This window comes from Argiope bruennichi, chromosome 6 (genome assembly GCF_947563725.1).
Source record: "Argiope bruennichi chromosome 6, qqArgBrue1.1, whole genome shotgun sequence".
Classification (NCBI taxonomy): Eukaryota; Metazoa; Arthropoda; class Arachnida; order Araneae; family Araneidae; genus Argiope; species Argiope bruennichi.
Window position 1 is genome coordinate 25,993,930 of NC_079156.1, and position 27,290 is coordinate 26,021,219.

Below are 27,290 nucleotides of genomic sequence, written 5' to 3' on the forward strand. Positions count from 1 at the left end.
ATAAGATGCATATATCAGAAATTTCGAGTATAAGTACTTCAGCAAATTGAAATTTTTACTTCATGAGTTTGCTGCATATCTTATTGTTACACTATTAATTATCAAATGAAATTAAATTTAACCTCAGAAAATGTGTATATGAAACAACAGAAAGGTGAATTTATTTTGAACTAAGTTTACAGTTACAAATGATATGAAAAGTGAAATATCTAATTTCTTTTAAGTCAAGTTAAGATGTGTCCATGGCTTTTGTTTCTTTCTCGGCTTCTGAAAAAGAAAAATTATGTCATATTATTAAAGCTGTCTGAAGATATAAGTTACAAGATTTAAAAATATGAACAAATCTGTTTGGCTGCGGAAAAAAAAATAAAATCTAAATGCATATTTTTATATGCAATAAGTAATTATTTCACTCTTCATCAGCAAAAATCACTGATTAATAAGCAACATTTCTAACTTGAATTTACAAAAGGAAGAAAACTTTCTTTTTTCTTATCCCTCACCTGGTATGAACACAAGAATGCAAGTTATTATCATATGTAAAAAAACAGTCATATGGTAGCAAAAAAAAGTTGCCCCTCCCTTCTCTTCTAATAAAACTGAGAATGTTTTGTTTCTTAACCTTTTGATAACGGATTTTTAAAAGGAATAGGACATAATGAGTTATTAGTTGTCAAAGAGTTATGTAAAGAAATATATCAAATATCCCAACTTTTTTTTTAAAGTAAGCCTAAGCCAGAATAGTTTACAGCTTAAACAATATTTATGAGATTCTATATTTTACAAAAAAAAAAGTTAAGATTCCAAATAATTTTTTAAAAAAAATCATGCTATTATATTTTATGTTCACTATAAACATCTCTATTAAAGCAATTTTTATCAATACTGAGACACCTTAAGAAGAAGTTTATGTCGTACTATGAAATATAAAAGAAAAACTTATTCCCTATAATAATATTGAAAAATACATACCAAGCTCATTAAACATAAAGTCACTTTGATATTCATTCAAAAACTGACTGGATCTAGCTTCATCCAGGAATAATGTGTAAACTCTTTTAACATCAGCTATGGTAACTTCAGTACCCTAACAAAAAAGCACAGCATTAAAAACAAAGTAACCTCAAGATTACCTTCTTTTCCAATTAGAATAACATTAGAAAAAATTACCTTTCTCTTTTGACATACTAAACTTGCAGCAGTGATAAGTTGAATGGCATATCGCAGAGAAGTTTCAACACCAATTTTTGTAAGCACTAGTAAAGCATCATCACTCATTTCAACATCTTCTTCTTCACACCTACAAAAGGCATCAAATGTATTCATTACTTTAATTCATATTATATTTTGTATTTATTTTAACATGTTTTTTATAAAACCATACTTAAAAAGGAAAAGGGGTTGCTGTAATTTAAATTTGCTTGTACTTTATATTATCAATAGAGAAATAGTTAAAATTAATACTTCATTTTGAAACAACATAACTATTTTGAAACTGATGTCATAATTTTGATAAATTACAAAAACAGTATTTAAATCTTTACAGAATACTAATATAAAGTTTCATTCGCAATGAAGAAAGTTTATGCAAGTATTTAAATTTTTCATTACAATCAATCCATAAGGAAATTATCTTTACACAAAACTAAATTAAATATGCTTCATGTATTACCATTTTGCTTATTGATTATTACAAATAGTAAATAAAAATACCAAAAGCATAAACAAAGGAAATAATAATAGGAAGAAATAACACTACACAAGGTCACTTTGTGTCACTTGGAGAACTAACAAGTATTTTTCATATTTAATTTTCATTTTATTAGTAATTTCATTCTTCAAAAGTGAAAAACTATTAATATTGTAATTATTTTTATTTTGATACTTCTGATCACTTTTAGCGCTCAACCTTTCATGAAGTTTAATATAATTATTCTTTGCTTAATGAAGTTTAAAAAAATGTCATAGAATACATTTTTCCTGTTATAAAACAAATTATAGCAAGCAAAGCCTTTTAATTAATGATTTCAAGGTAAATTATTAATTTTTTTAAAGTTTTATACTAAAATTGGTAAGATAGTATTTTTGAAGATTTTATTTTTACTAATTAATTACTGTTATCGAAATAATATAAACTCAATTATTTATAATACAGCAAAACCAGTCACAAAACTGAGAATTAAAATGTCCAACACTGAAAAACTAAACACTTACATTTTCACCTGAATCTTTAAAAACAAATATACATACCTTATTTTCAAAATTTTTTTCGTTTCATCTTCATCATAAGGACTAGTGCTGATTATGACAGATCTATCCAATAAATCTAACGGAATACCATGAGGACTTGTATGGTTTGTTCCTCTTATTTTGGTAATTCCTCTGTTAGACGCCATAATCAAAATAGGAGCTAGGTCACTTTCAAGAGCTCTGTTAAGATATGAAAAACATTCAATGTCCAACATATGTACTTCATCAATGAACAAAACACCTGGAATGATTTGAGCTTTGCCTTCTTCTCGCCATTCAGCAACTTTTGCATTGATTTGTTCTCTCACTTCAAGTTTGATTTCACCAGTATCACCTTAAAAAACAATTTTAAGATTAAAATCAATAAATATGGGAAATTAAGCTTATAGAAATTGTTTGGGTTAGTGGATAAATGTAGGATTTTCTTGGCAAGATTTTTTTAATAATATATTACACTGTAGTAAAATTTATTTCAAAATTTATGATTTAAATCAATGGACTGTGAAAATCATGGAGTAAAAGAACAGAAAAAAAGCTAGAGAAAATATGAAAATAAATTAAATTTTATTGAAAATGTCCATCAAGAAGATATTAAAATAATGCTTCTTTCTAGCCATATGCTTTAAAGATATAGTATTGCTGTTATTTTTCTGTTAGCACAGCAACAATCAATTTTTTTGCATCAAATACAGCAATCCTAGAGCATGAAGTTAACAGAAAATTGAAATATTAGTTGTCACTTTTGAAGACAAAAGCTGAACTAAATGAAATAATGAATAGTGCCAAATAAGAGCACAAAGAAAGAAAATATGTATGATTAATTGAACATTAAAATAAATTCATGTAAAACATGCTTAAACAATTGGTACTATTACCTCATTAAAAAATTATAAATCTTGAGAATGCTAAAAATTGATTCTTAAACTCAAAAAAATCCACTGAATTGTGTCATATAAATTTTAGCATCTATTTCTAATGCTTTCAGGCCAAAGCTCAAGTTATATTTATTCTATCAAGTTATAGTTACTCTATATTTTTATTACATTTTAAAGAATCTGAAATTAAATAAACCAGTTGAATAAAAACAATACTTTTTTTTTCCATGCATAAAATACAGCTATAGCTGAAGTATCATAGTTCAGAATGGAGAATGGGGCACTGATTTTAAGAATAATGAGTCTTGGTTGTGCATTTCAGATGATGGTAAACAACTTTAAAATGAAAAACACTGAGTGAAATGTACTTTTTTTTAGCTCAAAATGTTTTGTATATAAATCAAATTGGTACTTGAATATTTGTAATAAAAGTATCGATTACACCTCTATATTATTTACAATACAAAATATACATTATGACTGTTTGAATTATTTATACAACAAACAATTTAATTATTTTTAATCTAGGAATTGTGAATTTATCTTTCCTTATCAGTCATTTGGTACTTTCTATACTTCTGAAATGCATCCCAATAACATATCTTCTGCAATATGTTATTTATCAAAGAATATGCTGTATAAAATAATTATGTGAATATAAAAATTTATAAATCTACTTTGTCACAGAATTATTTTTGCTGTAATTAGATATCATCAATTATAGTAATAAGATAATATTTTATCACTAAAATCCTTGATGGATAAAAAATAAATGTGATTTTTTTTTTCCTTTCCTTTTTTTATAAGTAAAAGTAATCATAAAAGTCTTTCACATAAATTCTTGAAAGCAATACCTGAAAAAAGTGCCAAGAAGCCTTGCGTACGACTGTTCATGACATCAATTTCATGCAAAGTAACAGTATGTGTAACTTCTTTCCTCTTCTGAAGTTCCCCTTCTGGACACTGGACAAACTTTGTTTGGGCACCAGTAGCATCATAATCCCGAGCTCTTGTAAACGAGCGACCTAGCTTTGTTATTTTTCCTGTGGCTTTGTCAATACAAATAATGTCTCTATAAATAAAAATGTTTCATTAATTATCAGTAAAACAAGACTCGGTATTTGAAATTTCATAAACAACTATAATCAGAGATGACTCAAGTTGACATGTAGGATTAGTATTGGATATGACCTTATAGTATTTAAAAATAATTGCATATTTGAGTTAAGTTTTAAACAAAACTAATTTCACATGAAAACTGTTTAATTTCATGGTATTCTTCCCATGGTCTTAAAGCTCTTATTATGTCAAAATGAGTCATTACTGATAAATTGTTTACTTTAATATACACTACTAAAGGTCTAGAAAGGTATCATGAAAAAGAGAATAATTACCCAGCTTGGACTTTTTCTTTGCTCAAACTCTCTATCATTTTTTGACCTAAATCATATGTTGTTTCCATATCTGTACTTTTCAAAGTTAATTTTCCAACTTTATTACCCTGAAAAAAAAAAGTATTTAAAGAATATACCAAAAATAAACACATCAATCATAATTAAAATGATTTTTTACATATCTTTAATTGAAAACTCATTTTCATTTCTTCATCGCCTATTTTAAAACTATTGTAAGTAAAAACTCGAGTTGAATGTAGGGCTAAGCCTAATTAAATAGTTTGGATTAACCTTTTCATTGCTAACCTATAAAAGTTTTATATTAATGGGCTGGTTTTTCTATTTCATACAAGGAGTTCAGGATGCAAAGCACATTATGACACATCCTTCGTGACACATTTGGAAAAGAAACTAACCCAAAACAGCCCATTAGTACAGAATTTGCACAGTCAGGTTGAGTTGATATAGTAGTGGGAGGATTCATCCTAATCTACAAAAAAGTAATTGATATATTTTAAAAGAATTTAATAAAATTAATCTCTATTAAACCAATATTTAAAATTATAAATATTAAGCATTATTTAATATTTCAAGTAACAAAATCTAGAATTAAAACTTGTTTTAATATTAAAGAGCTCCTTCTATAGCCAGAGAGACTTTCTACGTATAATCAGAATTGTTATTAACAATCTAATGACAAATATACAGAAAATATGATAAAAAAAGTTTGACATGTCAGATAATTCTAGATGTGATATACATGCATACCAAAACATAATTTCAAACAACTCCATCAGCAAAACCAAAAGTAATTCTACAAAAAATATTAAAAAGTAATTTGTTTCATTGCAACATTTCACAAAGTTGCGTATCTTTCCAGTTTCTCATCTTTTTACAGTTCAATATGATCACAGCAAGATAGTTTGATATTGTTATTTTATCTTTCAAACATTAAATTTGAAACAAAAATATTCTTCTTATTTGTAAATAAAAATATATAACTGTTAGTAGAAAGACACAAACTTATGTAATGTAAGGAATTTAAGCTATTCAACTATTCAATAAATTCTTAAAAAATATGTATCAAAGATAAAATTTCTGTCTGTAATATTTTAAGTGATTTTTCTGATCTAAAACCTTTGAGGATATTTATATAAAAATGAGAATAAGTAGTAGTGCGCTGAACATTTAAGTCATTAGTAATATTCAAATATGTTTAATGTTTTCTCTTCTATAATATTATCAAAATAGATTTCAATTTGAATATGTCCGCATAACATCCTTCCAATAGAATCATTTGACCACATAAAGCAGGTGGAAAGTTTTTAAAAAGTATAAGAATAAAAATATAAATTATATAAAAGCATTCAATCTTATTAACCCTGATAATAAAGTATATTTACAAATACAACTGTCTTTCTTAAATCTGAATTTATGAAAAATAAAATAAATAAAATAGAAAATTTATCAATTCACTTACAGTTCCAGAAACTGGACGATCAATTTGAATTTCCACTACCTCACCCTCTATAATTTCAGTTTCTTCCCTATTGAACAACAATAAATAAACAATATATTAAAGGATGTATAAGAAAGGTAAATTAAAGCACATGAAGCACAAAATGCATATAAAATAATCAACAACAGAATTAAAAAATTATGCATAAAATTTTCCACATAAAGCCTGTATTCAGAGAGATAGAAAAACTGGTTGGGTTATATAAATATTATTACATACAAAATATCACATAAATTATTTATCCATCAGAGTTTAAAACAAATTTTCATAAATATTTTACTCTGCCTTCAGACTGCAAAAATGGCCTGTCATGCAAACTGTTGCCAGACAACAGCAGAAGTGTCATATGCTTACATCCTTTCCCTTTTTCAAGAGGGTTGATTTGTGTGGTGGCGGAATCTTATTTTTCTAACAAAGGTTATTTACTCTCCCTTATGTTATTTTTGATTGATATTAAAAGATGCTCAAGTCACATAATGGCTTCTGCTTGCTAATTGCAAAATTTTTTGCTTGTTTAAAATGCTTGGATATCGGAAAGTCTTAACTCAAAAAGAAATTAATAAGATGCAGCTTGATGATACTAATTAATCCAATTTAGATGGTGAATTATAATTTAAAAGCAACGAAAATAGAGAATATGCCACTGAATTCTTCCCAAATTGCCATTTTACTTACTTTATTAGAAATTATATTAAGATGAAATAAAACATTGAAAAATAAGTAAAAATATAAAATGTTTAATTATTATTTATTAATTTAGAAAACTGCATTGTAACAATATAAAGTATTTTTCAAAGTTCAATCTTTTTCCTATCAATACTTGAAACAAATACAATAATTTAAAATATTTGATTTTTTTTAAAATTTTACTAATAATTTGCAAATTGACAGATATTATGTCTTCTCGATACTGTTTAAGTCGTAAAATATAATTTTTTTTAATGCAATTCCTCTTGATAAGAAAATCCAAGATTTGATCGCTACATTGATAAAAATTCCAATTTTCCCCCCATCCTATGTCTAATCCTTTTTTCTAATTTCTATCTTGTATTTAATAAAAATTATGAGCATACAAAAGATATTTGGAAGACATGGGGAGGTTTTGATTTGGACATTTTGAACAATTTAAACATAATTTGTAATTAGTGAATGTCACTTATCAAGACAATATTTCATCTATAAAAATTCTGTCATGCATTTTCTTCCCCCCCCCCCTTAAATTAATTTATCTGTATATACTCTGGAAATAATTTTATCTGTTAAGTATTTATGCATATTTTAGTAAGTTCACAATATTCAAATTTTTTTCTCTTTCAGATAATAAATCAGCAATTGCTTTAGAAATGATTTTGTGTGTGTGTGTGTGTATGTTCAAATAAATTAAAAATTCTCTTATATTTTAGTAAATATAAAATATGAAATTTTACATCAAGTTATATATGAACTAGAATTTTTTTTTAAAAATAAGAACTCTTAAAGGATTTAAATTTTTATCCTTTTAAATAATAACTGTATGATCATTAAAATTAAATAAGCATGCAAATTGTATGTTTTTACATCAAATTTGCTATGTATTAAACAAGTTATAGTGATATACCAGAGTAAAAAAAAGTTTTCAGACAATCTTTTAGTTAAAATTATACAACGTTATCACAATTTGTTATCCCTCTATAATCAGCAAGAATTCCATACTTAAAAAAAAAAAAAAAAAAAAAAACCAATTACACAAGAATTGCACTCTTGCTACTTTCTTTCACTTGTGTTTTTTGCTTCTTTAACTTTTTTTTTAAGAAGTAGATTTCAAAGAATGGTGGGTTTTGGAGAGTTAAAATTTAACATTACCAAATTAGATGAGTAATAATATTTGTATAATTATCTAGGAAATATATTGCTTTATAAGTTCTTCAAGGATCATTTAAAATAAAAACTGAAAAACTCAGAGCAAATATCTAAAAAAGATATTCTGAATATAACTCATGTAGCTCATGCCAATGTATGTATTTGTTAAGCAGTTCTTTAATTGAAAAGTTATAATTTTCAGGTATTTATTGATATAACAGTTGTCTAAAAATTAATATACTACATCAGTAATTAAAGTCATTACTAAAGTAGGAATTATTGCACAACTTACTGAATTCTTACACCAATAGATTTCCTAAATGCTTGAGTCAAAGCTTCAGTCTTAGACATTTCTAAAGAAAAAATTTCACTTCCAGATATTACAGTAAATGGTGTATCAGTCCCTAGAGCTTGAGCCATGCCTAAAATACAATTGTAATATTATAACTATAATAAGCAATTCAGGAAAAGAGGTATTACAAAACAGTAATAGTTTACTGTTTCTGGCAAATAAGAATGCTTTAACAAATCCTTTTATTTAATAATTTTTCATTTTTATGTAATGGCAAATTATATATTGTTTAAAAGATAATTAAATATTACCCATCGCTATAGCAGTTTTTCCTGTCCCAGGTTGTCCAGCAATTAAAACTGCTCTTCCAGCTATTTTTCCTTCTTTAATCATTTCTAATATAATTCCAGCCCCTCTTCTAGCTGCAACTTGTCCAACCATTCCCTGTGAAACCTAAAAATAAAAGTACAACATTTTCTAAATAAATACATTTGATGCAAATATTTCAAGCTATCTGGTATTGTTACAGGAATATTTTATGTATTTACAGGACACAAATTAATTATTTACCTTTTACACCTTTTTTTAGATGCATGTATTCAACTAAAAATTTCTGGATTTAAATTTATATATGTTTGTGTGTCTGTGTGTGTAAGCATTATTTTATGTGAAGCAGGATGCAGTTTTAAAGACAGTGAAAAGACTTTTTATATTTTTAAATTCTTTTTAATCCATCAAGAAAGCATTATTATTAACAAGCAAAGACGTGGACATTGTGCGTCTGCCACAGCTCGTTGCAAAAGCAGAAGTGCGGAAGAAGAGCCGAAATAAATTATCCCGAGTCTTATATAACCTGCGATTTTGATAGGGAAAATATTTCTTCATAGTGCTAATATATTAATAAGATTCTGATGGGGATTTCTGATGCATGTCAATCACAAGTAAGGGAAACACAGGGAACTTTTTAAAAAGAATGTGCTTACTGGACATTTTTCTCTCCCTTCAAGCCAAGCGTGTGAAAGTGTTGTCGTTTGCTGATTCAGAAATTTTATAAAGCTTCTCTTGAATTAATTAAGTAGAGAAAGTGGAATTGGATCACGAAATAAGAGAATGAACTTACTATGGGCTAAATTAAGATAAAATCTTGGAAATCAATTAAATTGAAATTAAGAGTTTAAAATATCATTACATATATACATATGAAATATAAAAAAGGTGGAATTGGATCAGGAAATAAGAGAACATTTTAGAATGAATTTAATATGGGCTAAATTAAGATAAAACTTTGAAATTAATTAGAATTGAAATTAGATTTTAAAATATCATTACACACATTATCTTAATATATATAAATTACGTGTCATGTTGTTTGTCCGCGATGGACTCCTAAACTACTTAATCGATTTTAATCAAATTTGCACACCGTGTGCATTTTGATCTAACTTAAAAGATAGGACAGACCTTTTTTTGAATTTTTAATTAGAATTTTAATTATTAATTAAAAACTAACTTTCCCACCAAAAAAATCTTTTCATTTTCCCCACCGCCAAAAGAGTACGGCTTCAGTTTTTTCCCCCAACAGTCATGAGGCCAGGCTTAAGATTTTTCGGCTGATTATTTGAAACGATTCTATTTATTTTCTTAATGTTTGATGCATTTAAAATTAAACATTGTTAATTAATCAATTTTTCAGATTCATTCTTAAGTACTTTTGAATTAAAATAAAACAGAATAAAGGAAATTAAAAATTTCTAATCTGCATAGCGTTACCCCAACTGGCGTAGAAAAACTCATGCATTTGCGTTACGTTTCGAATCCGAATATTCGAATTATTTATGATCCTATCCAAAAACGTTTCTCAGGAATAAGATATCATTTTCCACAATTATTTTTTAATGCATACAATAAATTTGATACGTTGCAATGGATAAAGTATCACGATCTTATGTTTGCATTTTGTATTACTGTGCTCAGAAATACTGTTTGAATACTGTTATTACTGTTCTCAGAAATAAGATATTTTATTTGAAAATGATTAATTACAAACGTTTTAATGGATCACTGATTAATATAACATACTAAAATTCTGCTTTTTTAAATTATAAAGAAGTTTGGAAAAATACTTGGAGGTGCACACGGATAATTATTACTTTTCGTTTTGTATGAATTTCGATTCTTTGTCTGACTGTTTACTAAGAAAAATGTTGTACGGCAATAACATTTGTTACCTTCATTGAATTTTCAATTAAATTATTTTATTTCTTTTGTTAAAGATATCGTAAAAAAGGTAAGGGAACGAGCCAATAATAAGTTCCTCTAATCGGATAATAAAAAAAATATTAACTCATTTGTATGCTGAATGAAATTTCATCTTTTTTTTATATAAATTATTGAAGATATGATAATAAAAAATGGTTACACTAATCGTTTCAGTTTTTCACTTTTCTACTAATAAACTGCATGTACGTATCAAGTTATGTCAGCTATCATCAACTCAGCTATCATTCACTTCAGCTACAATGCTTATCATTATTTAATAAATGTTTCTGAAACTGATTTCATTTTGTGAATGAATTTTGAATTATTGCAAGAGACAAATGTATGAATGACGGAATACATCTCATGGCAACTTCATGTGTGGAATATAGAACTTTTTTTTTTAAATCTGTCCTTTAAGCTGAGGAAGCCAGAATCTGTAAAACTGAAGTTAGAGGATTTATTATACATCATAAAGGGTTTATACTAAGAAGGAACAAATTATTTGTTCATTATTTGACAGTCACAATTATCTGTTAGCTCCAAGCGATTCTAACAGATGGCGGTATCTGTTGACTGGATTGAGTAAGTATTCTAAGAGATGGCGCTGTGTTAAAAGTACCAACGTTTCACATAAGCTACAATTTAATGGCATAACCACCACGTGTTGCTGAGGCTAAAGTATAAGTTAAATTTATTTCGTAGTAAATGCAATACAGTGAAATTCAATTGTTCTTACTTTTTCAATTTTTGGTATTAGCATAGCCGACCACGTGTTATTTAGACTGAAGTATAAATTGAATTCATATTATAGTAAAAGTAATACAGTGGAATTCTTTTTGCTTTTTAATTATTAGTGCTTCATTGTTCAACAATCTTTAATTAAAATATATACATGTAAGTATTATCACATAGTTATATTATTATATATTTGCTATACATCAAATCCCACTGTATGATATATGTATTTTGATGGTTATGAGGTACTTAAGGCTTCAGGATCAAAAGATAATTAATATATATATATATATATATATATATATATGAAAAAGGGGTACAAAGCTTCTCACACTTTTTCAATAATTGCACAAATATTTTTTTTTCATTATTTTTATTAATTTCCAAATACAACAGTTGTTACCAGGCGATCTGATGTCTCTTAAATCAATCGATACTGTTGTTGATGAAAATGATAGTGTAAATTTTCCAATTGAATTTTTTAATTCACTAGATATACCTGGAATGCCACCACATAACCTTTGATTAAAGATTGGTTCACCTATTATTCTCCTGCGTAGTTTGAATCCACCTCGATTATGCAACGGTACGCGTTTGGTCATCAAAAAGATCACCGGAAATATACTTGAAGCTAGCATTTTAACTGGAAAGTTTAAAGGAGAAGTGGTCCTGTTGCCACGTATTCCGATACCCTTCAAAAGGTTACAGTTTCCAATTCGTTTAGCTTTTGCCATGTCTATAAATAAGTCTCAAGGCCAAACAATGTCCATTTGTGGTTTAGATTTGGAAAATCCATGTTTTTCTCATGGGCAACTATATGTTGCATGTTCACATGTAGGAAAACCATCAAATCTATTTGTGTTAGCTAAAGGCAGATGAACCAAAAATATTATGCACCGATTAGTGCTAAATTAAACTGAAATTAAAAGTATTTATAATTCAAAATAATAAACCTTATTGTCAAAGATTTAAAACTATCTGCCCTACCTACCTCATTTATAAGTTTAAATGTTACGTGTTTTTTACTAACAACTTTGTAATGTACTCATTTGTTACAAACTTGAATACAAAAAATAAAGAAATTTAAAAAAAAAAAATGTATTGATTTTTGCTCAGTATCAATGGTAGTAGAAAATCAATCATGGAGGTCCCCATGTTTTTTTACAAATGGCATCTGTGTAAAAAAGCATGGTGGTCCCCATGACTGGTGTTCTCCTACCGTTTCCCTTGAATAGTTTACTACTATGTAATATAACAAAAACCTTAGCCACAGCAACGAGTGGCCGGGTCTGCTAGTATATATATATTCTTGCACAATAAATGGAATTTGAATTTCATAATTATAGCCCATGGTACTCTATATGACTTTCCAATGCATTTTTGCATTAATTACATTGTAGTCTTATTTTTATGCACTATGTGCAAGCCTTCCTTCAGTTCTAGTAATGAAATAATAACCATGTTTCTTCTGCAATATATAACCATTAATATTAACTTTTAGTTCTAACCTAATTTGTCAAAGGGCAATTGTAATTTCTTAACAAATGAGTCAGCAGATTATCTCTTCAAGCTACTAAATGTAACAGCAATCCAACAATAGAGATATGAAGTATATTTGCAAATATATTTTACCACTGTTTCTTATTGGAAAATTGTGGCAAAAGTCACTCAAATATTTCTTACAATTAATCAATTTTATCCGTACTTGAATCTATGAATCAAAATTGGCTATTATGCATGCTTTTTTCACTTTTGCACAAAAAAGTATCTTTTAATTAATGAATATAGAAAATAAAAGTAATAATTGGAAGATTTGATCACAGCAAAATTGCCATTATCTCCATAAGCTACATAAAAGCTTATCCATCATATTTGAAATCAAATATGATGAATTTTTCCAATGAAATTAAAATATTTCCCTTTTGTATGAAAAAAGAATTTTCCTTTCCAGTGGAAATTTGCAATAACAGAAATGTTTTTTTCATAGAATACTGACATTGGCCAATATATTCAATTGGAAAATTGTGTTTAAGAAATGCATTCCTTATTTATATTACTATATTTAATATACTATTAGTAACATAACCCTTCCTAAATTTGACAATACTTTTTAAATGTTGGGTCTTTTTCCAATTTCATATGAATCCTCGAGTATAACTGAAAATGAAAAGAAGGCCATTTTATGAATTTATGTATAGATATTGCCCAATTTATATTTGAAACATTGATTTCTTTTTTTTAAAAAAAATTATACATTTTAATTATATATAATAATTTTCTCAAATTATGAATTCTTTGTTCATAGCTGAGAATGTTTGTCCATAAACAGTTAAATTCATAAAAGGCATAATATTAATGAAATATTTATTTCCCAGCTATACAAAATTATTCTGAAACACTGTTGAAAAACTTTATTATTCCATTTATTTCGAAAAAAATTTACTCTTCACAAAACGTTCATTTTTTAAAAAAAAATCTGGATTTTTGATGCTGGATCCCGATTCAGAATATGCTGCAGCGAAACAACTTGAAATTTTCCCAAAAAGGTAAAAGGTAGTTTAATGTTACAGAAAGTGTAACTGAATGTGTTCAAACTAGTCAAAAGTTGAAAAGGAAGGAAAGTATTAAAACTAGAAGTTAAATTTCTTGGATCTTCTTTCCACATCTTTAATATACAAGAAAATGTTTCGATGGTGTATCTCACTTAATAAAAAATTTAATTTAATATTGCTGGAATTAAAATGCTTACAACAAAAATCATTTAATTTTTCAAAAAAAATAACAATTTAATATATATATATTAATAACATGAATATATATTAGAACCATAAAACAATTTCTATGATAGCAAACTTTCATGTTTGAAAGAATTTTTAATGTCAGAAAAACTTACAGCTCTTGGATCCAAAGTATCATCCAATCCAAGGCCACGAATGTGAGAATGTGCTCCAATTCTTTCAATTCGAGTAACATCTCGAACTTCCTGAACTTTAGCAGCTGTCTCCTAGAAAGACATATATTAAATTATATGATATTGAAAAAGTATGTTTATTTATAAAAATAATATTTTTTAAAAAGGATATAAAATATTATGAACTTCTATGCATTTAAGAATGAGCATAAATTATAATACATAGATTTATTCTCATTTTAAGCTATAGAACTTCTTAACATGTTTTATACATAAAATAAATATTTCCCAAAAAAAAATATTTTTTTTTCCCACCCAAAGTTTTTTATACTGGGGATTATTTTTAAGCAATGATCTTGCTCTGATTTATTTATATGTTAATAATTTCTTAATTTTAGCAAAATTATTTTTAAAATTTAAATCCTTTCCTTTCCTCCATTAAAAAAAAATATGTTTTTTAAATATATTTCAGGATAATACAAAATAATTGATATTTAAACAACTAAAAAATTTTATTAATATTCTAGAAAATATTAACTATCATAAATTTGCAAATGGAAAAAAAATTGTAATGCATTATTACTTGTTTCCGTTTCTTTTTTATTGTGTTTATTCCATGCTAGTTGAAAATGTCTTAACAATGTTTGAAACAGATTCTAAGAAATTTTAAACAAAACAAATCAGAGCAAATAATATACAAAAACCATTTTTAAAAAATCTAAAAAAAAGACATATACCAATAAAATATGTCGAAGGTATGTTTATATACCACAGTTATATTTTATAATTTAATATATAGTTAAACTAAACTACTATTAAATTATACTTCTAACCTTCATGCTATTGAATTAAATTACAACAACAATTTTCCCAAATCCAATGTAAAATGCAAGTGAGCACAGAAACATATTTTTATTTATAATAATAATAAAAAAAAAATGCATATATGTATGTTGCCGCTTTACATGACAGACAATTAGACGTACAGCTAATAAATTTATCCCAGATATGAGTTTGCCATTATTAAGAAAGCAAGAGTGATCTCCCAAAAGTTTTACAAACCCATAACTTAATAAAAGAATTGTCACTCCTCCCTGCACATAAAACTATGGATCTTGGATAAGATTGTAAATGTCACAAATGATCAAATTCTTATTTTCAGATTCCCACACATGAGCATTTTGTACTACATAATACATTGAAGAAATACAAGCATGAAATTTGACTGTCTGTTTTTTTACCTGATTGAAACAAATAACTGGTATAAGACTGCTATGTAACAAAATCACACACAAAATTTTATTTATACACATACATGAGAATGCACAGAACAATAGACAGCCAACCTATCATGTCTCTAACCTCCATGAAGTTGTTCTGGCCTCATGGTTGAAAAAAAAAAAATGAAGTGAATAGGGAGTGCGACTGATGCCGGTAAGAGTGTGGGAGGAACTTTGTTAGAAACTCCGAGATATAAGCTTAAATTTAAATTGGAATTGAATTGTACATATGTAAAAAGTCTTTGATCATTTAATCCATAAAATATAATAAACTTTTGTTGCCAAGGAAAGTTTCATCATTTGTATCAAGGCACGCAACACAACCCTTAGGGATCTAATTCAAAATTTTTAAAATCTATAAATTAGATGCTAATATGATATACCAAATTTTATTTATCAAAGTTGTTGTGTTTATATCTGTGCATAAGCAGATTAATAAGCAATCAACCCTTAAACAGATTTGATTAAAAATTTAATTAATTTCTAAACTTTAGATTTCGATCATATACCGAATTTCATTCATCGAAGTTGATAAATTTTTTAGTTGTGTTTACATATTTATGAAAAGTACAGATAGACCATCAATCTCAAGTGGGATGTATTTGAAAATTTCACATAAATCTAAACTTTACATGCTAAATCTGTGCACCATCTTTTATTCGTCTAGTTAATTATGTTTCATAATTATTGTGTTCCCTTGCAATCAGACAACCATGAAACTTCCCAAGAACAAATTTTGATCAAAATTAAATAATAACACAAATTTAATGACGACATACCAAAATTCATTTGTTTATCTCAAGTGGAATAAACAAATGGAATTATCTCATAATTATTTGAGTGGAATTATCTCATAATTCCACATAAGTATTTTATAAATTTCAACAGTCTAAAAAGTGAAAATTCATAAAAATCTTGAATTTGAATCTTTTCAAATTTCAATTATAATAATACTTTGTCGTTATATACTACTATATGTAGTAAATAATTCATCATGAATTACCAAAGAAAATATAAGGAAACAGTAGTTACATCTATTGCTAACTTCCAGAAAAATATGAATTCTGAAAATGATAAAAGATTTTTTTCAAACAATAAAGTCAAGGAAAGATTTTCCTCATTCATAAAGTAGTAGAAAATGAATTTATTTTAAAGAAATGAATCTCTTAAATATTATGAAATCTTATAAATATGTTTTATATAAAAGCTTGTTTTAATAAAATATGTAATTATTTTTAAGTATTTAAAAGTTATTTTTTTAATGCTTGGTTTCAGGATTAATCCAGGGCAAAAAGATAACACCCTTGGCCAGAGTCCAATATTAAGTTACATCATTGTCCATTGCATAAATTAAACAAAAAAAAACAATTAAAATAGTCAACATGAAAATTTTGGTCTTATAATAAATTTTGGTATTTATAATAAAATACTTATAAATAAAGCTAATTTAAATCATTTCAAAACTGGTCAAAGATACAAAATATTTCCTAGTAACTGTTTCAGTGAATTTAAATTATTAAAAAGCCTATTGTCATGAAATTTTTGACAATAATCACTGATCGGTTAATACATAAATATCCTTTTATCTTTTCTTTGAAATATTTTTTTCTTTAAATTTTCCAGTATACATATTAAAATATACAACACTAATGCTCAATTATAGTTTTATTTATTAAAGAAACTAAGAATCAACCTAGGTTTTCATATTTTAAGATAAAAGAATACTTTCAGGATGTTTTCTTCATAGCATTTTTGACAACAGTCTACACAATTATAAAAAAAGATCTTTTAAAAATTGAGTCCTTTCTAAAATGAAAAATATTAGAATTGTTAAGTCTGTTCTTGATACGGATGAATCCTATCATTTAGAACTTGTCTCATGATCATAATTTTTTTTATCGAGAACATTTTCAGATTATTTATTAATGTAATATTAATCTAATGAGACTTTCTATAGGTATACACTTTATATATGATATTTTATCCTTATTATGTCAAGAGCATTTGAAAGAGCACAAAGCATTTGAAAGCAAATGAGACAAGATATAAGAAAGAAATTTGTGCAAGACGAGATGCTAAAGATCTGAATGAAAAAGTTAATATGAAAGACTAAGATAATTTATACTAGTTTGGGAGGAGGGGGGGGGTCAGAATGAAAGAAAAGCTGTGATGTGGATTATCTACAACACATACTCAAAGATTAAAGGACTCTAAATAATTAAATATGAAATTTTGAAATAACATTCATTTAGCAGAATTGCTAATAGTTCCACAATTCCATAACCTGATGCATATGCGAAAATAATTCTGCTTTAAATTCAAATATTTGATTTAATATTAGACTCACAATATTAAAAATCAATAAAAATGCATTAGCGAAAATAGTTCCGTTTTAAATTCAAATATTTGGTTTAATATTAGACTCACAATATTGAGAATCAATAAAAAATTTGTAGAATTATTATAATATTTTCACATTAAAATAATAAGCGCTCGAGTGAAGATAATATTAAGTGAATCGTGTACTACTAAAAAGAACACTTGTTCATCAATGCAATTCAACAGTGACCATGTATTTTTCCTTAATAGATAAAATTAACTATAACAGGAAATGAGATGATGACTATACATTTAATATAAAAATTATAGTTTAACTATCAGGTACTTTATTTGCCATTACAATTTTGAAAGAAAAGAAAGAAATCGTTGGAACAACTATCAAAGCATGGAAAGCCATGTGCGCATGTTATAAAGAAATCTTATCATTTATGAAAAATTAAATAATGACAGTTTTAAACAAACAAAACCGAAAATTCCTATAAACTCGTAAGATTAAAGTAAAATCAATACATTCATATAATTAAATATATTTCTAAACTTACCGCAAACATTTTTGTGTTTATGAACGTTGCCGGAGAAATGAAAATTTAGAGAAGTGTTGAGTTGTTCTTGAAACGCATACTCTAAACAAATATATTTTTGTGCCGTCTAGCTTGCAGCTTACCCTAAAAAATAAAAAAAATTTTTTAAAAAAACCTAATTTCAGAAAATATTTTTCATTAACTCATGTAAGAAAACCTATAAATAATATATGAAAAAAAGCTTATTCGAATTTGGAGGTTGATTTAATATCTATTTATTATTTGTTGCTTATTTCAGTCGAAAAACTTACAACAAGGGTATGAAAGAAAGGATTTAATTCTATCACAAAATAAAACAGCATTATAACTGATGAAGGCTTAGAAATCTATCAGAAATCACATTATTAATAATCATAACAGCCAGTTTGCCAAGAAGCTATAACAAATCAACCAAGAAGCAATAACTCCTAACAATTTAACTCTGTATTACTAACTTCTGGCTCTATCTGAAGAGAACAAAATATCCAATTTGAAATTGATAATTTTATCATTTCTATTTCTGAGAATATTAGGGAAAATGCCATTTAGAATTTCCAAAACACCACGCATTCGATTAAATATTAAAAAGTTAAATTCTGTGAAATCATTAATATAATCATTAAAATAAAATACTTCCTAGTGTAAAAAACATTACCTATAAAATATTTTAAAATCATAGTTAACTATTTGATTTACTGCTGAAAGCTCTGACAAGAATATTTGAATTGCGTTAAAAAAGTTTGATAATCATTTTAGTGTTCCGTACAAAATTATTTATAAATTTAAGTTTTCTTTATATGTGGTTGCACCTAATCCTCTTGAATGTGAACTTGAATTAAAGTATTTGAATATTTATATTGTATATATTTAAAACTGCTTATACAAGGACTAAATTAAAATCGATAAGAGGTTTTGGAAGTTCAGGAGGAAGCAAATGTTGCATTGCTTAAGAACCACTGCTAGCCTTAATCCGCCTTGGTTATATGTCATTTCCTTCTTACTAATAATTAACAAAACAGGAGAAGAATTGATTCTATCAAGATATTTTAAGCATACTTACAAAATTTTTATTCCTATTCTTTAAAAATGGGGGTTTATGCTTCATTTCTAAAATGCTCATAAACATCTCCGAGTTATAGAAGATAGATCCTTAAAGGAAAATTTTCAAATTAGTTTCAGTTGCAATTTTCCTTGATATTGCCAAGACTTTTGGCAAAGTATAGAGTCAAGATCACTCTTAATGCATGTACAATTTTCCCAATTACATAATTTCAATAATTTAATCTTATTTTCAAGATGACATATCAATTCAGTACTTCCCAAATCTTTTATTTTCCTAGTAAATAAAAGATTTGACTGACTCCTCTTCAAGAACAAAAAATGTTAGGTTCTCTCAAGATGTAATTTTGGTCTCCATAACTTTCCTTTAATTTATAACCATATTCTAAAATAACTCGGCATCTTGACAACTCAGCTATTTTTACTCAAGAGCCCAGCAGAGTCATCAAAGAACTTCCTGACAAATCTAGCCGCCCTTCAAAAGTGCATTCTAAAACTTGAAAACTAGCATACCCGGTGGAAAATTCCCTTAAATCTCTATAAAAAGAAGCAAACATATTTTCAAAAATCTGAAATCAAACTTCACTATACTCCAATTCTCTGGATAACCACGATTAAATACCTTAGAATTTTTCTCAGTAAATGTTAAAACTTCAACTTCCGTCTTTACCTCAAACAATACAAAACTTGAGCACATACTGCTAGAACTCATTAATATGTCAAAATTACAGATTCGCCATCAATGACAAATTTGCATTCTATCATATATGTATCACATTTAGTGTTGCACATAATTTGGCAATTTCAATAAGATTGAAGTTCTAGAGTAAAAACTATACGAATGATAGTTAGAGCCTGGTGAATGCAACATAATGCAGAAATAAAAACTGCATTTAAAATTACAAACATTAAATATTTTATTATCAATTCAAAACCTTATACGAAAATATAAGGCAATTTAAAACCTCACAATTAAGAAACTCATATCATACGAATATATATTTTACATTAGCGAGAGTTTCCCGAAACTTTCTTGTATACTCCCTAATAATGGTGACATCCCCATTTTCCAGCATAAAAATTGTAGATCTTGAGCAAGGTTGTGAACACCACAAGGACGCCTTTCTGTTAACCAAATTGAAACCAAAATTTGAAACAGAACTACATTTTTAGTAACAATATTACGTACCAAATTTGCATCAACATACACATGAATATACAAATTGACAGATGGTGCATCCCTTGACCATTCTAGTTCAAAATCTGATACAGTTCTACAAATGCCATAACTATGTGCAAAATTTAACTAACAAGTGCTATATATCTATGTGCAAACTAACTAACAAGGTACGGAAACTTAAACAAGTTTCCGTACCTGGTTAGTTAGTTTGCCCCGCAATAACAGATTTAACGATTGCCAAGTTCATATTCTTAACAGATCTTTAAAGTATCCAGCCTTTGAGCCTCGAACTAGGGTATTCTTACTATTACGATCTTTAAATATGTCAGGGAATTAAGATTAACTGAGGTGCATTCAGTTTAAAATGGATACTTTAAAAGGTGCTGTTTGTTGTCACATGTGACTTTCATCTTCTAATAAAACAGTTAAAAAATTATTTCTCAAAAATAAAGAGATGTAAAACTTGCATGCCTATGTTCAGAGAAATAATTAATCACATTATTTTTATTTCTATAAAAAATTTTAATAGTAATCGGGAATATTTTTAAAAAATTCTACTTACGAAACAAGGATTCATTAAATATTATCAAAAAGATGTTTTGAATTTTATTAAAATGCATAGTAAAAAGTAATATAAATGCAATGACATAAATTAAAAAAATATTAAGAGAAATCTATTATGATTGTCAATTCCATGTTTTCAAAAATTGTATGAACAGATCAATTAACTTGAAGAGCAATCAACAGGATAGGTTTATTTCAAATTTTTAATTTTGTTATGTAGCTCGAAAGCATGTTAACTCATTTCAATTCAGATCTTTTTTTTTATTTGGTTAAATTTTATGCTTAATAAACCAGTAAAAATTGCTTCACGTAAAAAAAAATAGTTATTAAATAATATGCATTCTGTATTACATTGGATTATGGTTAATTCCATTTTGCACAACAAACTATATGCACTTAGGTAAGGTTTGAGCTAGTGAAATGACAACTGATTCCAATAACAAAACTTTGTTTAATCTATTTACATTTAAGTATTACTTTTTTTTTTGCAGAATAAAATATGAACAAATATGAAATGTGACAGTCTAAATGTAACAAACAATCCAAAAGTCTGAAATATGCTCCATAAAAATAGGTAATACCAAATGCAAATTAAAATAATATATAACTGAAATAAATTTTATTTATTCAAAAATAAAAAAATACATTGAATTGCATTATCAGAAAAATAACAAGATATGTTTATATCAGTATGTGTGAGTATAAGGCAAAACAAAAAGCACGCATGACACATATATCTCTTATTTCAATTAATTTACAGAACTGATTTTCATACAATTGAACATATAGATAAAAATTTATAAACAGCATTAAGAGAATTACAAACATTAATATTGATAAAAATTAAAGATAAAATAACCAAGTAAAACAAAGCAATGCAACCAAAGATAATAATTTGAATTTTTTGTTTTATCTATATTAATAAAATATACATAACTAAAATAAAATAATAACCAACACAAATCATAAAATATGTCTCATGAAAATTTTTATTATAAATAAACACTGAAAAAATATGCTAAATTACAAAGGACAATAATTAAGACACATATGAAAAGTTTTCAAGGAAAAAGGCAAAAAATATTTTGTGGAATCATTTTAGATTTAGCTTATTACATCACATCTTACAAATACAATTAAAGAAATCATTAAAAAAAAGAAGAAATGAATAATATTAACCTATTAAAAGAACTGGTTAATATTAATTTTTACATAAATCAATTATTTTTCATTTAAAAAGCTAAATGATAAAACAGAATAATTTTTATTGAACTTTTAATAGAAGAAGAAAAGAAATTCCAGTGATGCGAACTTAAGGATAATAATTATTTAATATAGTTATATCATCAGAATCTAAACATGTATTTTGAGATATAGCTATGTCTATTAAATATTAAGATAAAATGTGTCATGTTTTCTGAAATTAAATATTCCATAATATGTAATCAATAATACAAAAAATTGCAACAGTTTCTATTTTGCGCAGCAAATACACTCATTTAAATACAAATGCAACAGTTAATATTGAATTTGGAGTCTATAAATTGGTAGTTGATTCCTAAATGCATGACTCAATTCAGTTTTACCATTACATTGCTAACAACAGCAAATACAATGATGTAATATTTATTAAACTATACACACATATTTTTATAAAATTTCTACAAATAACAATAATTATAATAACATATATACATAAATATAAATCACAATTCATATAAATAAAAATATAATCTCTGCTCAAATCTCCTCTTTAAGAAAATAATTTCAGTTGATTTAAACACTGCCTTATTCAAAAATAATTTTAAAAACTACATTTCCTTTATTTTATAAAAAAACTTTTTTTGACTGATTCAAAAAATATATTCAGGGATGAAAACTGTGATATTTTTATTATTCACCAAATAAAGCATTTCATTTATTTAAAAAAAGCATATTTCTCAAAAATTTATCTCAGTTCAAGACTCTAAAGATACTCATACCTCTAAAAGTACAAAAGCTATTTCTCAAAAAATTTAAATATTTCTCTTTATTTATATATTTCAAACACAAGTGTGTTTTCCCACTTATAACATTCAATTGTAAAAGAAATCCAGATAGAAAAGTATAAAATTATTGCTATTTCATACTTATTAATATATATATAGTTAAATGTTCTAATAAAAGAAAACTATAGTTTAAAAAAATCGAGAAAGATTAAAAAGATGTTTTCGGGTCCTCTTTTTTGCTCTATTGGCTCATTCTTTGCCAATGCACCATATCATATTTTAGCACATGTCAATATGTTTGTGTTAAAACAGCAATATAATATATATACATATATATATTAATTAACGGCATCAATAGATGAAACATTCAAAAATAATTTTTATATGAACATACAATATCAACCCTTCAAGATCAAAAAAAAAAAAAAAAAAAAACCAAGTAGGAAAAATCATTCAAATATCATAGATAATAAAAAAGAACTTGGACTAATATAAAATTAACAATAAGGCACTTGACTAAATAAAATACACAAAAAAATTACAATAAATTTTATGTTTTAGGTTTTGATTTAAGTAAATACACACAAAATAAATTAATAATTAAACATCATATAAAATGTTCACATTGTTTAATTTCTAAAAATCTAAAAGAAGAAAAGAATTCTCATATAATTTATTCTCAAACTTTTCTTATAAAAACATAATAAAATTATACACATATACCTGGCTACACAAATTTCAATTTTGCAATTCATGCATGCATTCAATGCATTTTATATGAAGCATCTGAATTAAAAATCATTTTATTAAAAAAAAACTTTTATAAATTGGTTTAAAAACTAAATGCAATAACTTAATACTTATTTTACAACTTTTCATATTAAATGCATTTAATCTATTTCATCAAAGATAAATTCATCCAATACTCTGAAATGGAATTACAAATAATAATAATAAAAAAAAAAAAAAAAAAAAAAAAAAAAAAACTTCTGTCCAATCAGGAATTCATAATTCTATCACTACAGAACCAAATAAACACTGCAATAAACTTCTTTTTTAATACTTGCTTCGGTGAGTAGGATATCATAACTGTTGAAGGTTTAAGTTAAAACTCAGATAAAATTACTAATTGCCATTAAAAAAATCTTACTTGCTAACGAGATGTAATATAGTTTGTTTAACAGTATTACCTGATCCCGTATAATATACCTTATTCGCACTCTTATAGTGGTATCATTCTAAAGCATGGTCATGTCCTGACAAGACCAAACCCTCATATATTTACATGGCTAGTAAAAAATTATAAAGGCAGGTTTTATATTAAATCTTTGAAGCGTACATAAATATGTCCATGCCAATGAAGTCAAACGTCAACTGAAATATAGTACACATTAACAATAAAAAAAGAGAGGGATTAATTTATCTTATTAAAAGTGAAAAGGAAGAAATGTTTGAAATCATAATAAATATTAATATTGTTCATAGAACATATTTTAATTAATAATAATTATCATGTGCATTATTGTTAAGAGATGGCACTTGTTAGTTTTCACTTCCCAGTTATTATAGAAAGGAAACAATAGTTGCCCTTTTCACTTGTATTATGAAGAAAAAAGAACATTTTTTTTTATTATTATTTAAAACATTAAAATAAGATTAGGATATCCAATAATAAATTAAATGATTAATTATTTTAAAAACCAACTTTATTATTATATATCATTATAAAATTTATGTGCATAATTTAAAAGAATAAACTTTTCATCTTAAGAATCATAAATAATATGATCAATTGAAATCATATAGATAATTAAAAATAAGACAGATAAAAGTAGTGCAACCATAGCATGTTGAACTGTTAATTAATGTTGTGCATAAATTCTGAAACATAGTATACAGTTTTTATATAGTAAAACAATCAAAAATCAAAACATCATTTGTAAGAAAAGAAACTAAAATTAGTTTTAAAAACTTTGTATTCATAATAAAATAGTCATAAATTAATCAAGAAATTTTTCCTTAAATATGCTTATAAACTTCTAATACTTTTAAAAATATATATGCATTACATTTTATAGCATGTTATGAAAAGTGTTTCAACAATACATCAAGACAAAAACAACATATTAGTTAATAAGAAAATTTAACAACATAATAATACTGTATTATTTTACATCAACACATCCAACTGTAGTCACAAAATTTTAAATACATCATATAAGGAAAAAAACTCTGAAGACTGAATTAAATATTTGATTAATAAGCAATTGATTAATAGTATTCAGTTATTAGTTAATTAAATATCCTTACAAAGATAAAACAAGATTTAATCCATTAAATAAGATGCAACTCCCCACACTTCCATCTTAATCCACATTTATGGAATCTTAGTGCATATCCTTAAAAATAGATGGTATAGTTTACAAGAAAGCAGATTTTTGTTCACACTGTATGAGATTTATGCATATACATGAGAAAACGAAAACATTATATGAGCTTATATTAACATTCTATGATAAATATAGTTCTTAGATAGGAGCAATATTAGCTTAGCTCATGTTTATTGTTTTGAACAATATCCTCTTAACCACACAAAGTATTTATTAATTTTAAAAAAAGAAAATAAATTATCCTTTTCCATTTTATAATTAAAATTTTGAAAATCTTAGAAATAGGTTGTTTTATTATTTACAAGAAAGCTTCAAAAATACCTGGTTATTTTTAGAAAGATAAGCTATAAAGGGTTAAATTTTGAATTTCTTCTAATTATAAAAAGTAAATAAATAATGCTTTCAATATAAATTAAAATCTTGATTATCCATACTCCTAAATACTACATTTCAAACAATTTTATACATACAACTAAATGCAACACTAAATATGCTTCTTGATTATTTCTGCATCACAATATTACGTTTTCAATAATCTACTGCCTTTATTCGAACTCTGGTGGCTTGTTGAGAGTCCAAATACAAGTCTGGCCTATACCAGCCATTGCTACAACTTTATATCCTCGCAATTCGAGCTTGTCAAGAAGAACTCTAGGTGGATCAGGAGATCGATATTCCTTACTGAAAATATTTTCAAAACTCTTGTCAAAATTTAATAAGAATTTATATTGGTCAAAGTAATAAACAATTATTAGCTACAGTATGAGATAAATAAATAAAATTGCTAATGCCAATGAGTCGACATAAGGGAAAAAAATATATATTTACAAATCATTTCCTAATTGAGTAGTTAGTTGAGCACCTAAATACTGCATCAGTTCTGGATCGGACTGCTCATCTCCAACAACTGTTGGCCCATTTTCCTAAAGATTTACATTAAAAAATATATTAATTTTATGGAAATGAAACAACAAACAGTATTGCAATTACAATTAATAAAGTTTAACTTACAACTCTAATTTGAGTTGTTAAAACTACGTAAGGCATTTTTATTGAGAAATTGACGAAAATGAAAACTACTTTATAATGGTATTATTAGATCTAGTTCGAACCAATGTGACAAATTTTATGATTGTTTACAAAATGAAAATTACAGTTACAGTTTAGTGATGCCATGCAATGTTTCTTAAAAAGGCCGGCTGACAATTCATTAAATATAAGAAAACAAATGCGAATGAATTCCACCTGTCAAATCAGTTAGAAACAAAATACACCAAATTTATGCCAATTTTTTTGTTAGTTAAGTGCTAAAAATGTTAAAGGAGGAGAAAATGGCTTCATTCCTTCGTCGTCAGCATCATGTTACAGTAGCCATGCTGACATGAGATGGCGAAAAACGAATCGAGTTATTCCGAATTGCATTACTGAACATCGAAAAGTATGGGTATGGTATGGTGAGATTGTCCACTTTTCACCCATTTCTAACTATTTAAAACCACAAAAATATGATTTATTTCTCCGTGTGCAAAACTTTTGCCAGTCATTTGATATCAACATGTAATTTTTTTAACATTATCTGTCAATAATCTGACATTTACCGTTTCAGAAAATTCAAACTTGGAAGCTGTACAGCGTTTTAAGAAAAACTTTATCTAATACACTCAGTCTTAATCATCAGGTTCAGTTAAAGCATTTATAATTATTCGTTGTTTACGAGAGGTATTGGTAAATAATGTTAATCATCTAATAAAATGTTATTCCCTTCCTCCCAGATTGTAGATTTCCATTTGAATCTGTGGTGACGCTTTATAAGCCAGATAACAGCTACGAGACACGAGAAATTTCTTTTGTCTTG

The 27,290-nt window shown here is 26.2% G+C and overlaps 2 protein-coding genes across 2 annotated transcripts; both read right to left on the reverse strand.

The window, feature by feature from the left end:
• Window positions 1-131: 131 nt before the first annotated feature.
• On the reverse strand, window positions 132-18,341 carry LOC129972159 (ruvB-like 2). The gene is made up of 11 exons (XM_056086178.1): window positions 18,237-18,341; window positions 14,057-14,167; window positions 8,481-8,622; window positions 8,170-8,299; window positions 6,000-6,066; window positions 4,520-4,626; window positions 3,980-4,197; window positions 2,251-2,584; window positions 1,171-1,300; window positions 973-1,087; window positions 132-267 (listed from the first exon to the last, which is right to left on the reverse strand). The coding sequence occupies exons 1-11, from the start codon at window positions 18,243-18,245 to the stop codon at window positions 230-232; spliced, it is 1,401 nt and encodes a 466-aa protein (XP_055942153.1). The 5' UTR covers window positions 18,246-18,341; the 3' UTR covers window positions 132-229.
• Window positions 18,342-21,767: 3,426 nt separating this feature from the next.
• On the reverse strand, window positions 21,768-26,583 carry LOC129972825 (GTP cyclohydrolase 1 feedback regulatory protein-like). Its single transcript, XM_056087105.1, has 3 exons — window positions 26,447-26,583; window positions 26,264-26,358; window positions 21,768-26,116 (listed from the first exon to the last, which is right to left on the reverse strand). Exons 1-3 carry the CDS (start codon window positions 26,480-26,482, stop codon window positions 25,981-25,983), a joined length of 267 nt encoding a protein of 88 aa, XP_055943080.1. The 5' UTR covers window positions 26,483-26,583; the 3' UTR covers window positions 21,768-25,980.
• Window positions 26,584-27,290: the final 707 nt, after the last annotated feature.